At 35.2% G+C, this 24,682-nt stretch overlaps 1 protein-coding gene across 3 annotated transcripts in view; it reads left to right on the top strand.

The window, feature by feature from the left end:
* INTS6 (integrator complex subunit 6) overlaps nt 1-24,682 on the top strand; it is a 78,991-nt gene that overhangs the window by 37,324 nt on the left and 16,985 nt on the right. For all 3 annotated transcript variants that reach the window (XM_065902436.1, XM_065902437.1, XM_065902438.1), the window contains 3 exons: nt 15,951-16,134; nt 21,370-21,495; nt 22,878-23,032. In XM_065902436.1, the coding sequence (XP_065758508.1) occupies nt 15,951-16,134; nt 21,370-21,495; nt 22,878-23,032 (465 nt within the window). The remainder of the gene's footprint in view (nt 1-15,950; nt 16,135-21,369; nt 21,496-22,877; nt 23,033-24,682) is intronic.

The raw sequence follows: 24,682 nt of genomic DNA, 5'->3' as shown, positions 1-24,682 counted from the left end.
GATCCCCTGGAGAAGGGAAAGGCTACCCACTCCAGTATTCTGGCCTGGAGAATTCCATGGACTATAGTCCCTGGGGTCGCAAAGAGTTGGACACAACTGAGTGACTTTCACTTTCACTTCACTTTCAGAGATGATATTTACTGTTGAGTTGGTGATTATCCTCATGCCTTTGCAGAAGACAGAGTTAGGAAATACTTTTTTTTTTTCCCTGAAAGAAAATATGTCATCCATTCATACCAGTCTTTTCCAATTTAAGTAGGTTTAATCTAAAGAATACTATTAAAGAATATGTTTGTGTTATAAAGATCCAGGTTTGAGTCCTTGCTTTGCAGCTAATTAGAAATGTAATCTTAACTTTTTTTAAGCTGCAGTTTCCTCATCTTTAAAATGGGGATAATAACTATCTCATGGTTATTGTAATGATTAAATGAGAAAATGAGTGGTCAAGAAATTCTAGCTTTACTATTCTCTGTCAAACTACAAAAAGGAGAGACTTCTAATGTTTGTAGGGGTTAGAGAAGGCTTGCCCATGAAGGTAACACTGGTGCAGTCAGGAAAGATCTGGTGTTAATGGGATGTAGAGATTGTTAGAAAAATATCAGGGCAAGAGACTCGCCTGGGGAGAGTGATCTGCATTAGTTAAGACTGGAGCTTAGGGTTCTGTTTTGATGTTTAAAAAGAGAAAGTAAACCTTTTTCCCTTACAGCGTTTAGTGTCGTGTGTGACTGCATAGTAATCTGCGTGCTTGTTTGATTGGTGTCAGCCTGCCCCCATGCCCCACAAGGGCAAGGGCTCGCCTCTCTTCCTTTTATTGACGAGTAGTCACTGCACAGAGGAGTCTCTCAGTTGGTATTCATACCCTAAATGAACTTTTCCAGCATTTATAACTACCGCAAAATTTAACATTTGATTATTTACCTATATTATCATTCTGTAGTTATTTCATTAATGCTGCCTTGTCCCTAGCACAGCTATAGCTATTGACCTAATTTCTTTAAGTTCAATGATATATAATGCGTTAATACTCTGCAGATTTTTGCCATTTATTTAGCCATTATCTGACAGCATTAGTTCTTTGTAGATTTTTATTCAGAGTGAATTAATGAATGAAATTGTTGGTGACTCCCATCTGGATCTCAGCATGTTGTGGAATGTGTGCCAAGTAATTTACTGTTAAAGAGTTTAAAGTACTTCAGCTATCCCTTATAATGAAGCCACTGGGTTGCTTTCGTTTTGTTATGTTGCCTTAAGTGGGAGAGAGCAAGGTGTATATAGTTAAATTAGCCTCGTAAGAAATGAGTCTGCTGCTCCCATGGAGGGGAAGAGAGAGAGTGTGTATGTACACGTGTGCATGTGTACGTGTGTGCTTGCATGCACATCTTCTGTGTCCCATGGGAAAGATTGAGAATGATATTCTGCCCTGGATATTTAGAGAGGTGTTCTTAGGAGGCAGCGTGGTAATAGTGAAAGACACCAGACTCCAAATTAAATGGCATATGTATTCCAGGGACTTCTCTTTCTTTGCCTTTTTTGCCACTAAATATATGGTACTCAAAATTTTTATTCACTTATATTTTTTTTGTTGTTATTGTCCCCTTTGTGTCTAACTTCAATCTATATGTAATAAAATACAGCAATTTCAAGTATAAAACTTGATGAGTTTTGACAAATAAAAACACTTATTAATAGCACTGTAATGCTATAAATCCCTGGAAAAGGAGATGGCAACCCACTCCAGTATTCTTGCCTGAAAAATCCCATGGACTGAGGAGCCTGGTAGGCTACAGTCCATGAGGTCGCAAAGAGTCGGACACGACTGAGCGACTTCACTTCACTTCAATGCTATAAAATACTATAGCTATCATTCTGAAAAAGTTGTCTTATGCCTTTGCAGTTAATTTCTATCACTGTCCCCTGGAAAACACTGATATGCTTTGTGTCACTGTGTGTGTGTGTATGTAATTTTGCCTTTTCTAGAATTGCATATAAGTGGAATCATTTAGTATGGAGTCTGTGTCTGGCTTTCAGTTAGCATAATGCTTTTGAGGCTCATCCACATCATTTTTTGTTGTTGTTTACTTGTTTGTTTTTGCCACATAGCTTGGCATTTGGTCCCCAGCCAGGGATCGAACCCACGCCCACTGCAGTGGAAGCATGGAGTCTTAACCACTGGACTGCCAGAGAAGTCCTCACTTATGTTGTTGCATCTACCAGTAGTTCACTCCTTCTTATTGAGTAGTGTTTCACTGTATTGCTGTATTATAGTTCGTTTAGCCACTCACCAAGGTATAATAGTTGGGTTTTTTCATTTTTTCCCCCAGTACTATTATAATAAAGTCATTGTGTACATTGGCATGAGAATCGTTTTGTGGGCATATATTTTCATTTCTCTTGGGTATATATACTTAGGAGTGCAATTGGTAGGTAATATTACCATAGTGTATATCTACCTTCATAAGAAACTGCTAAACAGTTAAAGTGGCTATACTGTTTTTGCATTCCTACCAGGAAGTGTATGAGAGTTCTAGATGCTCAACATCCTTATAAACTTGATTTTTTTCAGTCTTAAATTTTAGACAGTATAGTGGGTTTGTAGTGGTATCTCATTTTGATTAGTTTGCATTCCTTAATTAATGACTGATGATGTTGCACATCTTTTCATGTCTTGTGTCACCTGTATATCTTTAGTGGAGTGAGTGTTCTGATTCTCTTGCCCATTTTAAAAAAACTGGATTGTTTGTCTTGTTATTGAGCTATAAGAATTTTTCACATATTCTGGATACAAGTCTTTTATTGGATACATGTCTCAAATATTTTCTCCCAGTCTTGTCTAAAGAGCAGATATTTTTGTTTTTTTCTTTTATGGTTTGTGCTTTCTGTGAACTATTTCAGAAATCTTTGCCAAACTCAATGTTACTAACTTTCTGCTGTATTTTCTTTAAGGAGTTTTATAGTATTAACTTTTACTTTTAGGGTCGTGATTCATTTAGAAATTTTATTGTATGATAGGAAGAAAGTGTTGAGGTTCACTTTTTGACCCTGTTAACTAGTTGTATCAGTGTCACTTTTTGACCCTGTTAACTAGTTGTATCAGTGTCACTTTTTGACCCTGTTAACTAGTTGTATCAGTGTCACTTTTTGAAAAGTTTATCCTTTACGCGTTGAATTGCTGTGGCATCTTTGTCAACTGGCCGCTTATTTTAGTGTCTGTTTTTGGATTTTCTGTTTTGTTGATCTCTGTTTCTGTCTTCTGCCAGTACAACTCTGTCTACCAGTGTAGCTTTGTAAACCTTGAAGTCAGTTTGTCTCCAGCTTTTTCTTTTTTAGACTTGTTTTGTCTGTTCTAGGTCTTTGAATTTCCATGTAAATTTAGAATCAGCTTGTTAAGTTTTACAGGAAACACTACTGCAATTTTGATTGTAATTACATTGAATATTTAAGTTAATTTGGGGAAAATGCACATTTTGCATTATTGATTATTCTGATAAATGAGCAAAGTATGTATCTCAGATTAAAATTCTTTTATTATTATTAAAAAAATTTTTTTTTTATTTGGCTGTGCTGGTTCTTAGTTGTGGCACTCAAGATCTTTAGTTGCAAAATGTGAGATCTAATTCCCTGACCAGACATGGAACCTAGGCCCCCTGCACTGTGAGTGTGGAGTCAGCCACTGGGAAGTCCCTTGCTCAGATTTTTTAAGTCTTGATTTTTCTCAGGAATGTTTGTGGGTTTTCCTTTTGTAAGTTTTGCACATAGATTTTGATACTTTCGTAAATTCCTAGTTTTACCTTCAAATTTTGATTATTTGTTGCTATTACATAGAAATATATTTTACTTTTATATTTTGACTGTGAATTCTGTGACCTTCCTAAAATCACTTATTATCTAGTAGTTTTATCCACATTTCTTGATTTTTTTTTTTTTTCTTAATGTGAACTGTGAACATAGACTATTTTACTTCTTCCCAGTATTTGTCCATTTTTTGTTTCTTTTTCTTGACTAAATGTACCGGTAGAAGTGGTAAGTAGACATATTTGCCTGTTCCCAGTCTTGGGGAATGGGGTGGGAGTGAAACCTTTCACCAAGTAAGTGTGATTTTAACTATAGTTTTTTTTTTATTCCTTGTATCAGATTGTGGAAGTTCTCCTTTGTTCCCAGTTTGCTGTTTTTTTTAAAATTATGAGTATGCAATTTTGTCAGTTTTTATGCACATGTTGAGGTTATATGATTTTTCTTTTTTAGTTTTGTTAATATAGTGAATTACATTGATTAGTTTTTAATGTTAAGTCAACCTTGTTTATAAGGATTTCTCTGTAGCTCATACGGTAAAGAATCTGCCTGCAATTCGGGAGACCAGGGTTTGATCCTGGGTCAGGAAGATCCTCTGGAGAAGGGAACGGCAGCCCACTCCAGTATTCTCGCCTGGAAAATCCCATGGACAGAGAACCTTGGCAGGCTGCCGTCCGTGGGATTGCAAAGAGTTGGATATGACTAGCAACTAACACTACTAGCCTTGTTTATAAATATATATAAACAGACATAGGAACCAAGAAAGCAGCAATCTGAAATTACTTTAAGTCAAAGAGGAAAACAAATTTTTAGTAGTGTAACACTATTAAACACAGTATAAACATCAGGTAAAAATCCAGATATGTAACAAGGATGTAGCAAAATGGGAGAATGTGGGTGTAAATCTTGCTTTTTCCAGAACCTGCAGTACTTAGACAAGTTTTTCAATCTTTTTGTGTCAAGGTTTCCTTACCCTCCTCCTACCCCTAAAGGATAATTCTGTATTTGTTTTGTTTTAAATGTTATCCACCCTTTTCCTACCTTCTCTGCATTTTGAAATCAGGAGACGTTTGTTAGCTTTCAGCTGGACTCTGTAGAGACTTGTATCTGCGCATATTGACACCCATGTGTAGATCATTCTGCTCTCACTTGGGCTGAACTGTTTGCCTTCTTAGCATTTCATGTCGGGGTAAATTTTTATATTCTATTTAAAAGAGTTAAAATGTTTTGGTTTAAGTAACATGAATATTTGGCTAATGATATTTATACAAGGGCTAGTAGTAAAAGCAAGACTTCTCATTCCCTTTCCACAGAGGCTTTTAATTGCTTGCGTTTTTAATTGTTGTGTTATTCACATATGTCCAAATTAAAAAAAAAATTATTTTTGAACTTTTAAACATACACAGAAGTAGAGATTAACCTCAGGAACCCTTCCCTAGCTTAAGTCATTAGCCACATTTTGCTGGTCTTGTTTCATCTGCTCTGCCCCTGCCCCATACACATTTATACAGTTAAATACACAATATGCATTTTTTAGGGGGATTATTTTAAAGCAAATTCCAAACATTTCATTTTACCCTAAGTACTTCTGTATGCATCTTTAACATGTAAGCGCATGTGCATGTACACACACACACACACACTCTTACCTGCAATGTTCTGTGGCTCAGCAAAAAGTTATTTTAATAGATTTTATTGTTTAATTTACAGTGTACTTACTCTTAATTGAATTAGTTTAAATTTAATTTCTCTTTAGATCTTAGCAAAAAATTTAAGGGGTTCAATAAATAGTACAATATCCAATTTATATCCCGGTTTCGCTACTTGTCTCACAAATGTTGACAATTGTTTTGTTTGAATCACAATCCAAACTTGTTTCCCATGACATTTGGTTATTATGTTTTATCCAGAAGTCTCATAGTTGTTTTTTTTAAAATATTTATTTATTTGGTTGCGCTGGGTCTTAGTTGCAGCACATGGGATCTTTGATCTTCATTCCAGCATCAAGGATCTTTTAGTTGCGGCATGTGGGATCGTATTCCCTGCCCAGGGATCAAACCCTGGACCCCCTGCATTGGGAATGTGGAGTCTTAGCCACTGGACCAGGGAGTCCCTCTCATAGTAGTTCGAAGAACTTAAATTTGTGTCCCTAATTGTTCTGTAAACAAAATTTTAAGGAAATTATTTTACAGTGAATTAGCATTGAAACAAAAAATATGATACACACATATGTACCTATGGTAAAACAGGCAGTGCAATATATAGGCAGTTCAAATTGTGAAATTTCTGAGAAGAGAGGTAAAACTTTCAAAACTATGATATGGTATTATGACTCTTACCAATTATGAATAACTATTACTGGTGAATCCAACACCTGTTTAAAGCAGCCTTTTAAAAAGGAGAAGCTTTTTTGTCATCTAGTAATTTATCATTGAAATGAAGAGAATATATTCTAAGGTTAATCAAATAGGAACTGCAAATGAAATTCTAGTAGTCTTTGATGTAGACTTGAAATGACACTCTTCAAACTAAAGGTGCCATAAAGAGGTCAAGATCATAAGCATAGGCTATAAACTATAAACTCTGGTGTTCTGCTTAACTTCTGATGGCCAGAAGGGATTCACAAGAACCTTCAGATCCAGTATGGAGAAGACTTAGATGCAAACTCTGTGATACTCAAGATGGTATGAACTTCTATGGTATGGAAGAAGAAGAAGGGGATTTATGCAGCTTGAGGGACAATTATGTGCTGCTGATGGAGGAAGTTTCATTTATGTTTCATGTTAAAGTTTGGGGAAGCAGGGAGAGACATTAAACTGCTGATATACCTTAGACTCTATAAGTTATAGGTGACAAGTATGTTGGAGGATTGAATGTGATGATTTAAGCAGTGTGTCAAATTAAAACCCTGGCACACCCTTCAGTAAATGACAGATTGTCAGCCTGCTAACTTGCTGTGTGATTTGGGGCGATATTTGGTATGAACAAAAGAGATCTTTAACTTTTTATCTCTCACTCCATCTTTGATTTATGAAGAAAAGGTTGTTATTGTTATTTTTAGGGGGCACAGTGTCTTTCCAGATGATAGGGATGTATATAGCATACTGGAGAAAGTTTGGTTGATAAGTGTTTATGCTTGAAGCATTAAATGCTCTCAGTTACCTAGGAAATAATGATTCTCAAACTGACTTGCCAGGCTTTTACTGTATCTTTGTGTTTTAAGTTTCTTTACCAATGTACTTTAAGTTAGTCTTCTGATCTAATACTTTATAATTTATTTCATTTTAAATGTTAGATTCCGAAGAACTTAGAATACTATTTAACAGTTGTATGTGGTTATATGGTAGAGTTGGTAACATTATTGTGCATCTTTTAAGAAAAGTGCTCTTTTTCAGAGTGTGTATGTCCTTTTGGAACTTTAGTTTCTCATATTTTGAAAAGTCATGTTTTGTATGTTACAGTAACTTGTTCTCATTTGAACACGTTAAATCATTACTGTATTAGTGGAGGTGGAGACTTGTCAGAGCCTTGGGGGTCATATCATAATCTGTATTTTTTCCTCTAATTGTCTTTGGTCTTGGTCCCTTGCTTTTTGTTTTCATTAATTTGTTTCTTGCTTTCTTTCCTATTCCTTTTGCCTTGGTGTTATTCTTAAACTATTATTCAACTCCTTAACTTGTCTTGGTTTCCTTCAGTCTATCTTTCTCTGGCTATAATTACTCTAAAGCACACAATTTAGGTGTATTATTCCACTTGTTCAAAATATTTCTTTTTATTGTCCACTAGATTTCTCAGTACCCATCACAGTTAAGCCAGTTACCTTATTTATCCATTTATCCATTTTATTCATGCAGTCATATTTATTGAGTTTCTTCTGTGAACTGGACACTGCTAGGCTCTAAGGATCAAGTGGTAAAACAAGCAGGAGCTCTGCCCCCTTGGGTTTAGTTGAGAAGACAAACATTTAATAAAAGTATCATGTGATAACAGTAAAAGTGCAGTGATCATGTATCCTACAAAAGGGAGGAGTATGTACTGTGAGAAATAATAAGGGCATACTAGATCTAGTCAAGAAGGTCACTGAAAGCTGAGATTTGAAGGGGTGAGGGGCATTTACTACACATAAAGTGGGAAGGATCATACCAGGTAGAGGCACTGTACAAAGGCTCTTTCCCAAAGGGAGTGTTTTGAGACAGGGACTAGAAGAAGGCTAATGCCATTTGCAGCATAAAAGAAGGAGGATCATTGTACAAAATGGGAAAGAAGGTTGGGCTTGACCACACAAGGAGTTTTGAGACCATGCCAAGTAGTGTTATTAATATGACTGTAATAGAATGTCTTCCAAGGGTTTTATCTGGAAAGAGGGGGTGGAGGAGTGGAAGACAAACGGACGTTGGGAGACCAAGTTAGGCATTGTTACATTAGTCCTGACAGCAACTTGATCATGGAGGTTAGTGATAATAAAGCAGAAAGAAGCAACAGTTGCAAGGAATATTTAGAGAGTTAAATCAACCAAATTAGCTGATGTATAGTGCTTTTGGGGGTATAAGGAAGAGGGAGATGGCTTCTTGCAAAACTGGATAGATTGTGGTGCCTTTCACTGAGCTAAGAGGTCTTGAGAGAGTAGTTCCATTTTGGTTGGAGGAAAATCATGAGTTCAGTTTTGAGCAAACTGGGTTTGAAGTACCTTTGAGCCATTTGAAAGGGAATGGCAAGTAGACAGAAGAATATTTGGTACTCAAAAGAAAGATCTAGGCTGGACATGTACAATTTTAAAATATTGAGTGTAGGTAGTATTTGAAGCTGTGAGTAAGTGGATTGTGTGTTTAGACTATAAACTGACCAAAGCTTAATGCTGAGCCTTGAGAGACTGCAGTGTGGAATGGCTAGGTGTTAGAGGTGGAGGGGAGTCGTGGGGTGGAAGATGGAGGAGCGGCAGGAGCAACAGAAGCAGCAGAGAAAAACCATGAGAATATTTTACCGTGAAAGCCAATGGAGAGTGTCTTTCTAAAGAGTGGTAAATAGTTTTGAATGCTGCTGGGAAGCATAGCAAATCATGCTAAATCTTAGTGACTTGAAACAGTAACAGTTTATTGTTTCTCAAAATGTTTTGAGTTGGCTTTATTGAGCTGGGGGCTTAGCTGGGGCTGGAACATCCAAGATGGCCTTGTTTACATGTCTGGAGCTTTGGTGCTCACCGTGGCCTGGGCACTAGCTTCTTGTTTCTGTCACGTTTGTCTCTCCATAAGGTATATCATCGTGCAAGGGTCTAGTTCATGCTTCTTTTCCTAGTAGCTGGATCTCAGTGCCTTGACAGGGAAGCTTTGAGGCCTGTTAAGACGTAGACCTGTAATATTGTCATCTACCACCATGGCCAGAACATGATCACCGATGACTTAGTGTGGGAGTTGTTTTAGTAGAACGGAAAGACTAGGAAATGATTAGCAGATGAAGAAAAATTCCTTATTGTTCCCCTGTATTTTCTCTAAAGTGTGTGTTAGTCACTCAGTTGTGTCTGACTGTCCTTCTGTCCTCTGTCCATGGAGTTCTCTAGGCAAGAATACTGGAGTGGGTTGCTTTTTCCTTCTCCAATATTTTCTCTAAACTTGACCTGAAATAGGCTACTAATTTCCTGAATGCTTCCTGTTTCTCTCCTCATATGCTCATTTCCTCTGAATATTATTCCTCTCTCTCCCTATTATTAAAATTCTATTATTCTTATTTTTCCCAATTTTAATTGGAGTATTGATTTATAATGTTGTGTTTTTGCTATGCAGCAAAGTGAATCAGTTTTACATATACATGTATTCACTCCCTTTTTAGATTGTTCTCCCATGTAGTTCGTCACAGAGCTTTGAAACCAATTCCCTGAGCTATGCAGCGGGTCTTTATTAGTTACCTATTTTTAATACAGGAAAATCTTACCCATCCTTACAGTCTTCAGTTTTTCTTTCAATGTTGCTCTCCAGCAGTTCTGAATTTTAGTTTAGTTTTTTATCCAAGTATTTGTTGTTTCTTGCCTTTTACGTCTTTTATCTTAACCTTCACTCTGCATATGCCCTGTAATCTGCAAAAGATTCTAGAGTTTCAGTGAAATTTTTATTCTTCAAAATAACTCAAATGCTATTTCCTTGGAGCGCCTTTGTTGGTTCATCCCCCAAATAATCAATTATCTATAATCAGTTATTCCTCTGTACCTCATGCATGCTTTTACTGTTGCACGTATCATAACCTACTACTATTATTTATTGTTTTTGAAGGTAGGAAATTACAGTGTCTGCTGTGTTGCCTTTCATTAAATAATTTCTGAGTTACAACTTGATTTGTGATCCCCATTCTTAATTTTTAAGGAAATGCCCTGCATGGTAACAATTAAAAACTTTTTGTTAGTAATGACCTAATTACTTCTTTGTTACTGTGCCAAGTTCATTGGTATTAGGCTAGTGCATTAAACTATAAAGATGGGTAATGGTTTGGTGTGTGAGGTAAAAAATGTTTATGAGAGAAAAATATTTGGCCACACTGTATCTCTAAATTCTAAGACTAGAATTTATGTTGTATTGTGTGGCCTCAGTGGAAGTACGTCATGTGTAAATCCTCATTATAAGTGTCGTACACTGAGCTTGATGGAGGAGTTGTGATGGCTTCCCTGCACAGCGTGGTTCTCCTTGCTCTAGGTGTCAGGTCGATGCTGCAGCTCATGTCTCCATGTGTGTGTGGGTACATACAGGGGACATAGAGGTCAGCTGGCTTCATACAGTGGGGCAGAACAGTGCTTTAGCTCTGGGAGACAGGCCCAGCTGGTTCTGAGACCCACCACAGGCCGGCAGTGGGCCCTGCGTGTGAGGGCAGGGGCGCGGCTCTCGCTGGCGGGGCCCTGTGCGTGTGTGCTCGGCAGCGCTCGGCCCAGGGCGGGCCTTGGGCGGTGGGGGCGGGAGGGGCGCCGTGTGTCTGCAGTGGGCACATGCTGGGGGGACGCACAGAACCAGACCCCTCTGCCTGCCTTCTCTTAAACTGGACAGGGGTAGGCAGCCAGGGAAATGGGTCACTAAAACTTAAGATGGGAAGTATGGTGATTATTAAAGGGTTTGTAGTTTGAATTACTTCAGTAGTAGAACCAGCTGGCAGAACATCCAAATGCAAGGGGAAATTTGCTAAGAGTTAGTGCAGATGACATCAGTCACCTGACTCTCACGATGGGCTCTGGTGTGATCATCATCCAGGAGTCAGTCAGGTTGTGTACCAGGAAAAAGTCTCTTTGGGTCCTGAATTTAAACTGTTTTTAAGAGAAATTTATCTTCTTTTACTGTTTGCTGCCTTCAGTTTGTTTGCTTTTTACATTCTGCAAGTTTAAAAAATAAGTATTAGCATATGAGAATCCTGATATTGAAGTTTTTAAATTTTTTAATTGGCTATCATCAAGTGAGCTAGCTAAAACTTTCTCTAAATCTTATTTATTTGGCTTGGTAGTGTTCTTATTAAATCCTAAAATAATGCCCTGCTTGTGGTAGGCACTCAGTGAATAACTAAATAAAATTTAAGTTGTTTTGTAGTCCAGCCTTAGCAAAATTATAAATAATTACGAACTGAACCATAAACAGATGCAAAACAAGTTAAGAGAAAGTTGCGCTTTTTTAAGTACCTAAAGTTTTGAGTATGCTCAGTGATAGACTCTCTCACCATCCTAATCTGCCCTTTTGTTTTTTATACCTATGGAGAAATAAATGGTATATATATTTTTAAGAAATTCAGGAAAGACTAAAAGGTGAAAGGACAGTAAGAGATAGTTCTCCAAAGGAAAGAAGGAAATGTAAGACAGTTTTCCTTAGTTTAAATTGAAGTTACATTTCCTTTTCTGTCGGCTACTAAGGTAATGTAAGAAACCTGGAATGGTGAGATCAATAAAATTAAAATCAGTTAAAATAGTAACACAGAAAACCTCAATTGTATTCAAGTAAAAATAAAACTTGGTTAGTATAAAAACTTTTCTTTGCTTATTAGTCCATTAGACTGAAACTTTGCAAAGTACAATTTTATGAAGACTGTAATAAAGACCAGTGATGTCATGGTTATGGGTAAGCTATTATATTATTGAATTTCACATGATTTATCCAGTTTTTAAAATTTGCAGTTCTTCTTTGATGCTCTGAAGTTGATTATATAGCAGGGTTTATTTAATTCTGTGTTTTCCAAACAGGTATCTTCTGACACACAATCTTACATTGTAGCTTGTCTATAAACTGGGCATAATAATAGTACCTACCCCACTGGTTTGTTATAAACAGGTTATAAATATGAAAAGCTCCTAGAATGATGCTTGACACATACATAGTGAGTGCTCATTATGCAAGCAGTTGTTATTATTGTTTACTTTTGTTGTTGTTATTGCCAGTGTATGAGAACTGGAAGTGAATAGCAAAAGGGGAAAACAGTGCCTCTTTCCATCAAAGAGTCATGGGGGACTATGGTTTATAAAAGGAAATCATTCTAAAATGTTTATAAGATTTATGATTTAGTGGTTCAAAATCACTAGATTGATTCAGAAATGGATGATTGAGTGTGTGTGTGTGTTTAGAACAATGTCTGCCGTATAATAGTTACTATAATTGTTAATTTTTTTGCATTATCAGGCATTTGAATTTGAGTACTTTCTTACTAAAGTTTCCTGCAATTAAGTTTGAGAAAACAGCTTTTATAAAACTGTTTTTCTGTCCACTGTTCAGAAATAAAAATCCTAATAAATATTTTGGTAGCCAGTACTGTGACTTTCTGTCTTTTTGTCAGCTTCTCCTTAAACACATTTATAAAACTGATCCATTTAGGAGCATGATCCCTGTCCTCAGAAATCTTGGAGTAGAGGAACCATGTTTTTTATGTATCTTTAAGTTCCCCGATCCTACATGCCAAATATTTGGTAGGGGCATAAAAAATGGGAGAACAAATATAATTTTCAAGAAATATTCTGTCTTACAGTATATTTTAATAGCCAGCTAGGTAGAACTCTGTGTAGAGTCCTTCTGAATGACTGAGCTTTGGGGCTAGTGATTATATCTATATGTAATAGAGATGTATATGAAGTTTTCTTGTGTTTGATTTTGTCGTAAAATAATACTGCTATAAGAGAGGTATAGATAACTACTTGAATGGATAATTTACTGGGTTTACATATTAATTTATTCTAATACTCTGGATAAGACTATGATATAAACATTTCTTGCCATATTTGGCTAGTTTAGATTTTTTTTGTTTTGTGGATTTTTAAAAATTTAGTGAATAAAACAGAACATTGCAGATAACTGAGTGCTGTTTCTTTTCTTCCCCTACTCAGTTGTTATTTCCCTCCCTGTTCCCCATCTGAGAAGCAGAAATTATCATGAATTTGGTGTGTAGCCTTCCATTTCATGTTTTCTTACTTTTACTCTCTGTGTATGTTATATATATGTAAAACTACTCTTTTAGTAATTGTTTAATAGTGCATATAAATGCCATCTTGGTGTCTCATTTTGCATCTCGCTTTTAAGTTGTGTTACCTGATGATCAGTGTATTTGGGTTTCTTTTATATATTTATAGGCCATATGGGTTTCCTCGGGTGTTTTGGGGTTTTTTTTTTTCTTTCTTTCTTTTTAGCCCTTTTTTAACTTTGGGAATTATTTATTCATATTTATTGCACATTTTTCTAATGGTTGATTTTATATTTTTCTGTTTGATTTATGTGCTCTTTGCCTTGATTTTCCATATATTCAGAAAGACCTCCCTTTGTGATTATGAGACATTACTAGAATTTCAGTTGTAGACTTTGGGTTTGGAGTAATTCAGCCCTCTTGAGTATTCACTTTTTAAGCTAAAGCATTTTATCTTTTTCCTGTACCTGTTTGCTTGCCATCACTCCTTACTATTTTACTAGTACATTTCAGTTACGGGGAATTTTTTTCCCTCCTCTTTGGTGATGAGGGTGGTAGTGATATGAGAAGGCAGAAGTAATAAGAAATAGAAAAATGAATAAAAATATGACACGTTTATAAAATTAATACAGCTATGTGTAAAATATACTCATGACCCTTCTTGGTTTTTTGTTTTACTTGGAATACATTCTTGATCTAGCATTATGTAGCCAATAAACAGATAATGCTCATTATTATCTGATTAGGGGTGGGAGTATGTATGTACATGGTAGGGGTCTGCTGTCCTATCCACCATTATACATGAGGTCTCTACAGTGCTGTTAGCCACTGGATTCTTGAGCCAAGGCCAGATACTGTTACTTTCCAGAGCTGCTGCACTAACAGTTGAAACCTCTTCCTCCAGCGCCACTGGTGCTTTGATATTTATTTTCTGGCAGGGTGTGGCAGCTGATGGCAGCAAGGGCTTGGAGTTCCCAAGCTGTTTTGCAAGTGTCACAGAACCTTTAAGGTTAGAAAACCTTCCTCAGGGAACATCCTGGCCCAGATTTCTTTGAGTGTCTCTAACTTCTGTCTTAAAAGTAGGATCAGTACCAGATGCAAAGCTCATAACTCTTGGCCATGGGCTTGAAGTCTTGGCTGACTTGATAGAGGAATCTTGCAGGAGGTTCTCTTGGCATGAGTCTTGTGGAGAGAGGTGCCATTTTAGTAGAGCTTCACTAGAAACTCTTCTCTTAGAACTGAATCTGATATTTTTTTTTTTAATGGTTTGATATAATAAGTCAGTGAAGAGACTTGAGTTCTTAAGTCAGTGTAGACTGACTTCAGCCTCTAATTTATCAAGTTCAGAAATCTTTGAGGTCAGAATTAGAAAGGCTATAAGTGATACAGTCATCTTGCTTTTGACAAAAACGGTGTAAACTCTGGCAATTTGGAAGTGACATTTTAAAATGTGTTCTGTATTTAAAGAAAACTCCAGTATTTGAATAAATCAGTCCCTGAGTACACTGATCTGGGATTTCATATCATTAAAAAATTTTTTTTATAAGTGATAATGATTTTTGTTTTCGTTAGCACTGTATCATTATCACACTTAAATGTTATTAATAATCCCAGTAGTATATATTTTCAATTTTCCCAGTTGTCTCAAAAATCTTTGCTCTTGTGTTGTCTCTTATTCTCTAATGGTTCTGGCAACCCTCCCCACCCCCTTTCTTTGCTCTTTCCTGCCCAATGGCAGGTTTCATTGAAGAAACCAGGTCATGTGTCCTGTAGAGTGCCCCACATTCTGAATTTGACTGACTGCTCTCTGTGGTGCTGGATAAGTCGATCCTGTATCCTCAGTAGTCCCTGAGGGACTACCAGTAAACTGGTGGTTGGAACTGAAGGCTTGGTTAAATTCAGATCCAACTTTTCCTTCCTTTATTCTCTCCTTTCAATGTTGTGTCCTTCCATCATGAGGCACATACTGTCTGGTTGTCCCCACTTACTTATGCATGAGACTAAGGTCTGGATCTCTTGGTACCTGTGACTCTGTTAGTACAGAGGTACACATTAGAATCACGAAGCTTTTTAGATTTCTTAAGAATCTTAGATTGTGATTGAGCAGGTCTTAGATGGGTGGGGAGAGAACACATGCAAGAAATCCCAAACTCTCTACCATTACTTAGATGGATTACATTACCTTTGGTACATTTACAGTATAACTGAAGTGACACAATTTACTTTTAGCAGATGCTTCGGGAAGGTCTATGTTTCATATGAAATGAAGCCTATTTAAATCATTTAACTGTGGAAACATTTGAGGTGTGGTGTGATAGAAAAAACACTGATTTGGATTCAGGAGGCCAAATCATTTATTCTCTCTGAGACCTGTTTTTTAATTTACATCTAGAAAATAGGAATCCTAAGATATTTATCATAGGCTTGTTTTAATGATTAAATGAAACAATTAATTTGGAAGCAGTCCCAGCACCTAGTGGTGAGTTATACTGAAATCTGAAAAGCATTACAGAAATAGATTTATTTTTTTCTATTGAGGTCTTCAAAGTAAAACTTAAGAAAATTGAAGTAATAATATCTTACATGCTATTTCATATGTATACACACACACACACACACACATATAAAAGCTTTTGTTTTTGAGCTTATTTGAATGATAGGAGACTCATGATGTAGTTACAATAAGTGTAATAAATGTAGCCTTTTTGGGAGACATAGTGTGTGGAAATCTTTTTTTTTTTTTTTTTTTCCCCTTTCAGCTCCATTTACCTCTTAATTCTCCTTTGCCTGGAAGTGAATTGACCAAGGAACCTTTTCGTTGGGATCAGAGACTCTTTGCATTAGTGTTGCGGTTGCCGGGGACGATGTCCGTAGAATCAGAACAGTTGACAGGTGTGCCTTTAGATGACTCTGCAATCACACCAATGTGTGAAGTGACAGGCGGTAAGTTTTTTACTGGCAATAATTCAGTGACTTAAGCAGGTTTTATCTGAATGTTTTTAAATGTGCATTTCAAAAACTCCGTGTTTGTTTTGTTTAACAAATTACTATTAGAAGTTACTAGACATTCATGGTTTTAAGTTTTAAAACATTGATGAAGGTCTTTGATCTGTTGAATAAGATGCAAATACTGTTGGGTCTGATAATGCATGATAATTTTTTTCTAACCATAGCAAATGCTAATATTTGAAGTTGTTAAACTTATTATCTACAAAGATTGCCAATGATTTACAAATGCCATAGAATTATTTTCTCTGACAAAACGTTTTAAGAATCACCTCATTATCCATGTAATGATTAATGCCTGGTTAAGTACAGTTTTACCCAGAGGCAAAGAGGAAGTGAGATAGGTTAGAGGAAAACAGGTAGTGAACTCTTAACCAGCTGTGCTAAGTGAACATTAGTAAAACTCTTGAAACAGAAGATGTAATAGACTCAGAACTTCTCTATGGTGGAATTGGTTAACAGGTGGGTTAAATTCATATCCATAAGCATCGAGTGCCTACTGTGTACCAAGCACTGTCCATGCCTCAGGACTTCCATAGTATATATGACAAGCATGGTAGTCTTGCTTTCATGGTGCACTGCAGTTCTCTCTTAAGGAATTAATGGTAAAATGTCTAGGTCTGGTGTACCACTATTTTCATTGGTGTCCTGGGTTGTGGCATCGTCTACATGCACTGTCAATGCTCTGTTGAGATTCCATCATAGCCAGCTATGTAAGTCAAAGGAAAATAAGGTCTAATTAATATTTTAGGTGCCTTTCTTCTAATATTTTGTGGATTTTGGAAGTCTGCAGATTTCACAGATGAAAAAGAATACCCTACATAGATAGGTATGTGAAATAGATAAGTTAAAAGATTCAGAAATCACCATTGATGATATCTTTCAGTGACCCAGAAACCTTAGTTGTTGGTCAAAGAATTAGGGAGCTTTCCACAAATATACATCGTGAACCTCTTCTAATGTAGTACTTTGCTTCTCTTCATGCTCCTGCTAGCAGTAATGGGAAACTGCTCAAATGCCACTCGTTTTCTTATAGTATGCTCTCTCCTTTATTTTCAATGAATGCTGACTAAAAAGTGTTTTGAGGGTAAAACCACCAAAAAAGTAAAAATAACCAAAAAGCTAATATCCACTGGTGGTGTACTGTCCAAATATGCAATCATTGTTAACAATTCTGTGCGTTTTTAAACAATGATAAGAGTAGTGTGTGTGCATTTTATTTTTTCATTTATAGAGTAATGTATGTTCATTAAGGAAAAATTGGAATGAAATTTGCATGTGTTGCCAAAGTGATTGATTAATATTTTATTCTATTTTTAATGTATATCTTAAAAATTATATAATTGTCATTGTAAGCATTTTTCTTTTGTTATCAGGTAATTAATGAATACTCACTCGATGCCAATTAGCTGTTTTTGATCATGGGAATACTGCAGGAGCAATAGACAGAAGGCTTACATTTTTGGGCTGTATGACAGATAAAATGATGTAAAATGAATAAATCATATTTCAGAGAGTTCGGCTTACTATCAAATAAAGAAACAGGGTGAGGGTGCAGAGGGTAGTGAGGCAGAGAATGAGTATTCCTGGAAAGTCTTCTGAGGAGGTGACTTATTTTAACCATAAACCTAAAGGATATGCATACCCCAGTTTGAATCAGTTTAAAATACTGTATGTCCTTGGAAATTATTATACTCTTTGTCTAAAGAATTAAATAAAGCAACAATTATTCTTTTATAAATTATATTTGCATATCTCTAACCTTGATGTAAAGTCACTTGTTTGAATGGGAATTAAATCAGTCCTAGTTGTGTCTTAAAAATATTAATCCCTCTAAAATGATTGTTGTAGCATCTTCATCAACCTTCTCTCCTTTTTAAAATTGAGGTATAATTGATACATACAACATTTTAATTCCAGGGGCACAACATAATGATTTGATATTTGTATAAATTATGAAATAATCACTGCAGTAAGACCAGTTAGCATTTGAACAGAACTCTGAATAACGGAGTAAACCATACGAAGATCTCTGTAAAAGAAATAGTAAGAGAAGGATCCCGCCCTGTATTTTGGGGAGCAACAGGAAGGCTGATATGGCGAGAAGCTTATGTAGGGAAAAGTAGAGAATAACAGGTTAGTTTCAAGAGGTGGGCAAAGGCCAAATAGTGAATAGCCTTTTAGACTGTAGTAAATATTTATTTTCCCAGTGTGATGAGAAGTCATTGGAGGGCTTTTTATAGGAGATGACATCTGATTTCTGTCTCTGAAAGACCACTTCAACTGCTAGATGAGAATATACTGTAAAGTGGTGGGAATGAAAGCAGGGAGACCAGGAAAGATGATAGTACTTTGATCTCAAGTGTTTATGTTCAGAGATGGTGAGAGGTGGTCTGATGGAAAGGAAAGACTGAGGTTAATGAAGGAAGAAGGAATCAAGGATGATTTCTGGGTAATTCAGTTGGTCTGAACAATTGGAGGTGAATGGCTATGCAATGTACTGAGATGGTTACTCAGGAGAAGCAGATTGGGGGAAGGGACAAGGATGATATCAAATTTTAAAAATACCTAATAGACATGTTGGTGGAAGTACTGAGGATAAAAAGCATTATATAAAAATTGGAAGACTTTTATAGATTAAATAAATTTAACTTTCTTAACTTCTGTAAATAGGACTGTTGCCCAACTTAGTATTACTACTTTTGTGTCTTAATCCATTTTATTAGCTAAAATCCTAATGCTAATCTAGAAAGAAAGTTTTGTTTTCTTTTTTTTTTTTTTCACTTTATTGCTGTGTTTAGATTTTTTCTTTTTTTGTGGACCCTACATAAACACAAGTGAACCAGCTTCTTGGCTTGAAAGTGTGTGTTTTTCTCACAAATATGAGTGATCTTAGACACTTTATCCTTTAGTACAAAGTATCAAGCATTCCAAGAGGTAAGTTTTGACATAAAGAATAAGAGAAACATGACATAGGTTGTGGGCTCACTTTGTAAAGATGTCTAAATTTGCTTTAACTTTGAAAAGAGTTAATGAATTTTTATTATTTTTCTAAGTGATTCAAGTTTATTTACTTTTTCTCTAATTTTCATAAAATATCTTTGTTAGTCATTTTATGTCATACTAAGATCATAACTTACTTACTTATATTTTCCTAATCAGTTAGTTGATGACACAGGTTAGAGAAGTTTAGAGGATTGCCACAATTTTATTTTTAGGAACTTTTGTTTTTATTGACATCGTCGGAATGTGTTTAGATACTGAGATACTCCTAAATACCTTATTTATTAAGATGATCAGCCTTTTTATGTGTGTGTTTAAATTGACTCGAAGAATTTTTAATTTGCCAATTCTTTCAGTTCCATATAAACTTTCTTATTTTAAATATTGATTTCAAATTAACATCATGGTTTTCAGGGAAGAAGGTGGTATATCCAGATGAATGTTTCTGATGCCTTGTAAGGGTTTGAATCTTGGCTGCTCTACTGTACTAACTTAACTAATACAGATAAATTAATCCCTCTGTGCCTTAGTTTTCTCATTTGTAAAATGGAGAAAGTAACCCATATGATTGTTGCTAGGATTAGAGAAATTAATATAACAGAGTGATTAGGATAGTGCCAGGTGCACAGACACTCGGTAATTGGTGGGTATTTTTATAATTACGGCTTTCATTGTTGCATCCAGGTAAACCATTTGTTACATGATACTTGTTTTCCTAAGTAGAGCTGACTCTGAGGAGTTGAATCACACTATTGCCTAATGTTAATATCCTCTTTTCTGAGTAGCATTTAGCAAATCACGTGTTAAGTTTAAATTGATATGAGTAATTTGATACATGAAGTATAATAATATGTTTGGTAGTAATTGGTTGAATTTGTTAAGGAATAGGATTTTTCCATGTTAAGCTTATTACAAATAACACTGTAGAATGTTTGATTAAAGATTTTTAGTTGTCATGGTTTTAAGCACTGGTCCAGATCAGAACATAAAAATATGTAAGTTACATATATAATGATAAATTTTATAGTAGCCACATTGAAAAGAAACAAGTAGGGAACTCCCTGGTGATCCAGTTCTTAGGACTCTGCATTTTCACTGCCTGGGTTCAATCCCTGGTTGGGGAAACCTAAGAGACCTCAAACCATGTAGTGTGACCAAAAAAAAAAAAAGCAAGAAAAACAACAAAAACCCTAAAAACAGGTAAAATTTATTTGTATAGAATCATTTATTTAAATTAACATATATAAAATATTTCAATGTGAAATTGATGTTTTAAAATTACTGAGATATTTCATATTATCATATTATGTCTACAAAATGAAGTGTATGTTTTTTATAGTTACTATACATCTCAATTTGGACTAGCTCTGTTTCAGGTTCTCAATAGCCATATACAGCCAGTGGCTGCAGTATGGGACAGCACAGATCTGGCTATATTTATTGAAAATCTCTGTTAAAGAAGTCTTTCCACTGGTATTTTTTCTTAATCACTATCATTTTAATGCTTTTGAACTAAAAGTTTTATAGTAAAATATTCAAGAGGAAAATTCATTTAAGATAGGTAATTTCTAAGTATGTTAGCCAAATGAAATTCAGAAAAGCACATGCTACTGTGTATTATATTAAAGTGCAAATATTTAATATATGTGGTATCTGCCAGCAGAGATCACTTAAATAATTATTGAGTATCTTCTATGTCCTTAGCATTAATTTTTAGTGATATATTTTTTTTCAGCAGGAGTAAGATTTGGGGGGGTTAGTTACCAGATACTTACCACAATATGTGTAGTAAAGATAAATTATATTGGAACTCAGTTGGAAAATAGTTCTTTATATTTATATATATACTTTTTAAAAAATTTCATTTCATATGATACATTGTATATATGTAATGATTTTTTTTCATTGTGGTTTGTTCAGACCATTAATATTTTTATTTTCCGTGTACCTTTAATTAGAAGAAAAAACTTACATATTCTCATAAAATGGAATTGTTGATTGGAAATAACTTTTTTTGTTTTGTTATTCTTCTATTAGAAAGTGAAAAGTCCAAACTTTATCATTGAACTTTTGTGAATCAGTATTGTCAAAAACCCCATTATGGTTCTTTTTTGCTTAAAGTAGGAATTTTTGCAACTAACTAGTTCACTTTATTTTTTTTTGTTTCAGGCCGCTCATACTCTGTATGTTCTCCAAGAATGCTTAATCAGTGTCTAGAATCCTTGGTGCAGAAAGTACAAAGTGGGGTAGTAATAAACTTTGAGAAAGCAGGACCAGATCCTTCCCCTGTAGAAGGTATTATTGTCATTTTCTTACAGACATTTTAAACTTGCTTTATCAAGTATTCAGCTAGAACCAAAAAACTACTATGATTTGGCTTTAACATTGACAAGGCCAGATTATTAAGATGACAAAAGAGCTATTGGTAAAGTGGCACAATTAAATAGGAAAGTCAAGGTTGTGTGATAGTGGTTTGGTCGTATTGCCTTTTTATGTTGGTTGTTCATAGGCTGATAATTTGTAAGAGCTAAAACCCTTTTTAAAATTAACAGAGTAGTGGGTTTCCTCTTTTAGTATTGTAACATTGACTCTCTCCAGTGTATGTGCCTCTCCCATGTCCCTTGATTCACAAGAGTGTTCAGCCCTAGGTGTTTATTTAATTCTTTAGCTATAGTTTTTACTAAAGATCAGACGATCAGAACCAAATGGTTGGTGTGGTTCCAAAAATGAGAAACCAGCCTTTGCTATTCAACTTGATTCTTTTAACTCTAGCTGAGTCCTGTCTGGCTTTATTCTAATATTCTGTGATCATGAACTATTTATATTAGCCAGAGGGTATAAGAAGTTTTGCCAGAACCAACGGACGGCTTACATCTGGACCCTCTGCCTTGTACGACATAGCTTAAAACCAGAATTAGAAAGTCGTTAATGACACTTTGGCAGAGGTAAGGCAGTGGAGTGGGTAACTGGGAGAAGAGAAAGGTCATAGAGATGAGAGCCGAAGATGGAAAGATTATATAAATTGTATTGCTGTGTCTGATTTAAAAAAAACAAACCTTAAAGAATTGAATTGTTAGACATGGACTATATTTATTTTTAAATTATTTTAGGATTTTGCTTAGATTAGGCACTCAGTAAATGTTTACTGTACTGTTGAAGAGAGTTACCATTTTCTAGGATTGTTTTAGATTAAAGGTAGGTGCCTCAAATATGGATTTATATATTTTTGTTCTAGTTTTTAGGCTTTAGGTAAAATGATTTTTAAAAAATACTTACTTAGCCATAGTTACCTAGTATTTACTAAGCTGAGCATGATGATGAAAAAATTGATTATTTGCCCTTATCATCTGGTGGGGGAAAACATGTCATTCGTTAAACAAGTATTTACCATGAGGTATGTTTTACATATTCTCATTGGGCAAGCAAAGGATGCTGTGGGATTTCCTTTCAAATGTGGAACTGAGTTGAAATTTGCTGATGTTACCCTCTTGTGAATTCTGATCAAATCTAAAGGTTAAAGCCTTAGTCATGATAGTATTCTACCGTTTAAGAAAAACAGGAAAATCCAGAACTGAACAAGTATTAAGATATTTTTACTAAGTAATATTAGACATAGTTTAACTTCTTATATTTTTTTCTTTTAATGATATTTACTTTTTAAAATTTCTTTGCTATAGATGGGCAGCCAGATATATCAAGACCTTTTGGATCTCAGCCTTGGCATAGTTGTCACAAACTCATTTATGTCAGACCAAATCCTAAAACTGGGGTTCCTATAGGTCACTGGCCTGTTCCAGAATCTTTTTGGCCAGATCAAAATTCTCCAACACTAGTAAGTACCAGAGACTGTGACTTCATAATAGTAACTGCTTTTCATACTAGCTTTAAGTACTACTGTCAGTTAAAGGTGTGGCTGTTGTATAGGAATTAGACAGATGTTCAAGTGCTATGATAAGCTGTTACTTGCTTTAGTATATTGTGTTATTCATTATAAAATAATAGAAAAAAGGCATCGGTTTCCTTTAGAATCTGAAGTTATGCTTATGTTTTTATTATTGGCATCTTGTTACAGAATCATAGATATATATTCTAAATATATAAATAACATAAGGATTTGTTCTCAGGGACATAATATAGAATTTAAATGAAGGGTTACAAAATAATTTTGATGGTTTCCATGCAGCCTTTTAGGACTTAGTCCTAGAAATTCATGTTGATTTGCATAGTTTTAGTTCTATTCAGTGTTCTCAGTCTGGAGGTTTAAGATAGAAAAGATTTTCTGGTCTTATTTATAGGAATTATTTTTAGTAACAGTGGCTTGTTGAGTGATCATGGTGAATTATCAGTATTCACTATATGGTTTTTATAATAATAGGGTAAATTTAGACAAATATCTATTCAGTCTTGTTAATACACATTTTCCAGATTCGTATTTTTTGTAGTAACTCAGAGGACACTGGAATATTTTGTGGGAGAGCTTGACAGTGGTTCTTTTGATGTTATCCTTGGAAGATAAGAATTGTTATGTCAAAGATTGTTAAGTAGTCTTTAATAACGTTTGATGTGGCTATCATTTATGAATTAAGTTAAACTCTTTGAAATCTTTTATACTTTAAATCTGTATCAACTCTTCAGGATAATTTTTTGCTTTTATTCTATATAAGAGCTGTGATATTGCCTTTGTTCATTAAGGATTTAATGAAGTAGTACATGAAATAAAGGTTTTATACATTTCAGTGAGAGATCGTCTTCCTTTTTTTTGATTGAACCATCATAGTTTTTTAGTCTGGCCTTAGAGAAGCTCTCGATTTCTTTGGTCATTTTAATTTCTCTTCTGGAGCCTTTCAGAATTCTTAAATAACATTTTTGTATGAAATATTCTATTGTTGTTTATTCAATTATATTTAACACCTACAGTAGTACCTATGGTACATGTTGAGTCCGCATAGGAATAAATCCAAAACCAGTATCACAGGCAATATCTATTAATATTACTCTAGTGGTCTGTTGCAAATTATTACAAGCCATAGAGGATTTTGGAATGTGGGTAGGATTTTAGTTGGAACAGGAAACAATGTTGAAAGTATGGAAGTAGGAAAGAACAAGGTGAGTTTAGAGGAATGGAAAGTATCTGAGGATAGTTGGTTCATAATATGTCTGTAGGACATTGAGAATGTTATTAAAGAAACTAGATTGCTCATGACTTTACATGCAAGGTTAAAGAATTTGAGCTTTTCTCAGTGGGGTTCATAGAACTGAAGACATTTTTAACAGAATGTTCCTTTGGGAAAATTAATCTGGTGATTGTTAACATGCAGCAGAATCAGGAGATGAATTGGCAGGTAAGCTGTTCACCTAGAGGACTATTGCTGTAGTTCACTTAACACAGAACTGTTGTGCTCAGTCACTCCTTGTGACCCCGTAGCCCACCAGGCTCCTCTGTCCGTGGAATTCTCCAGGCAAGAATACTGGAGTGGGTTGC

This window comes from Muntiacus reevesi, chromosome 11 (genome assembly GCF_963930625.1).
Source record: "Muntiacus reevesi chromosome 11, mMunRee1.1, whole genome shotgun sequence".
In the NCBI taxonomy this organism is placed as follows: Eukaryota; Metazoa; Chordata; class Mammalia; order Artiodactyla; family Cervidae; genus Muntiacus; species Muntiacus reevesi.
This window is presented reverse-complemented; position numbering and strand designations above follow the sequence as displayed.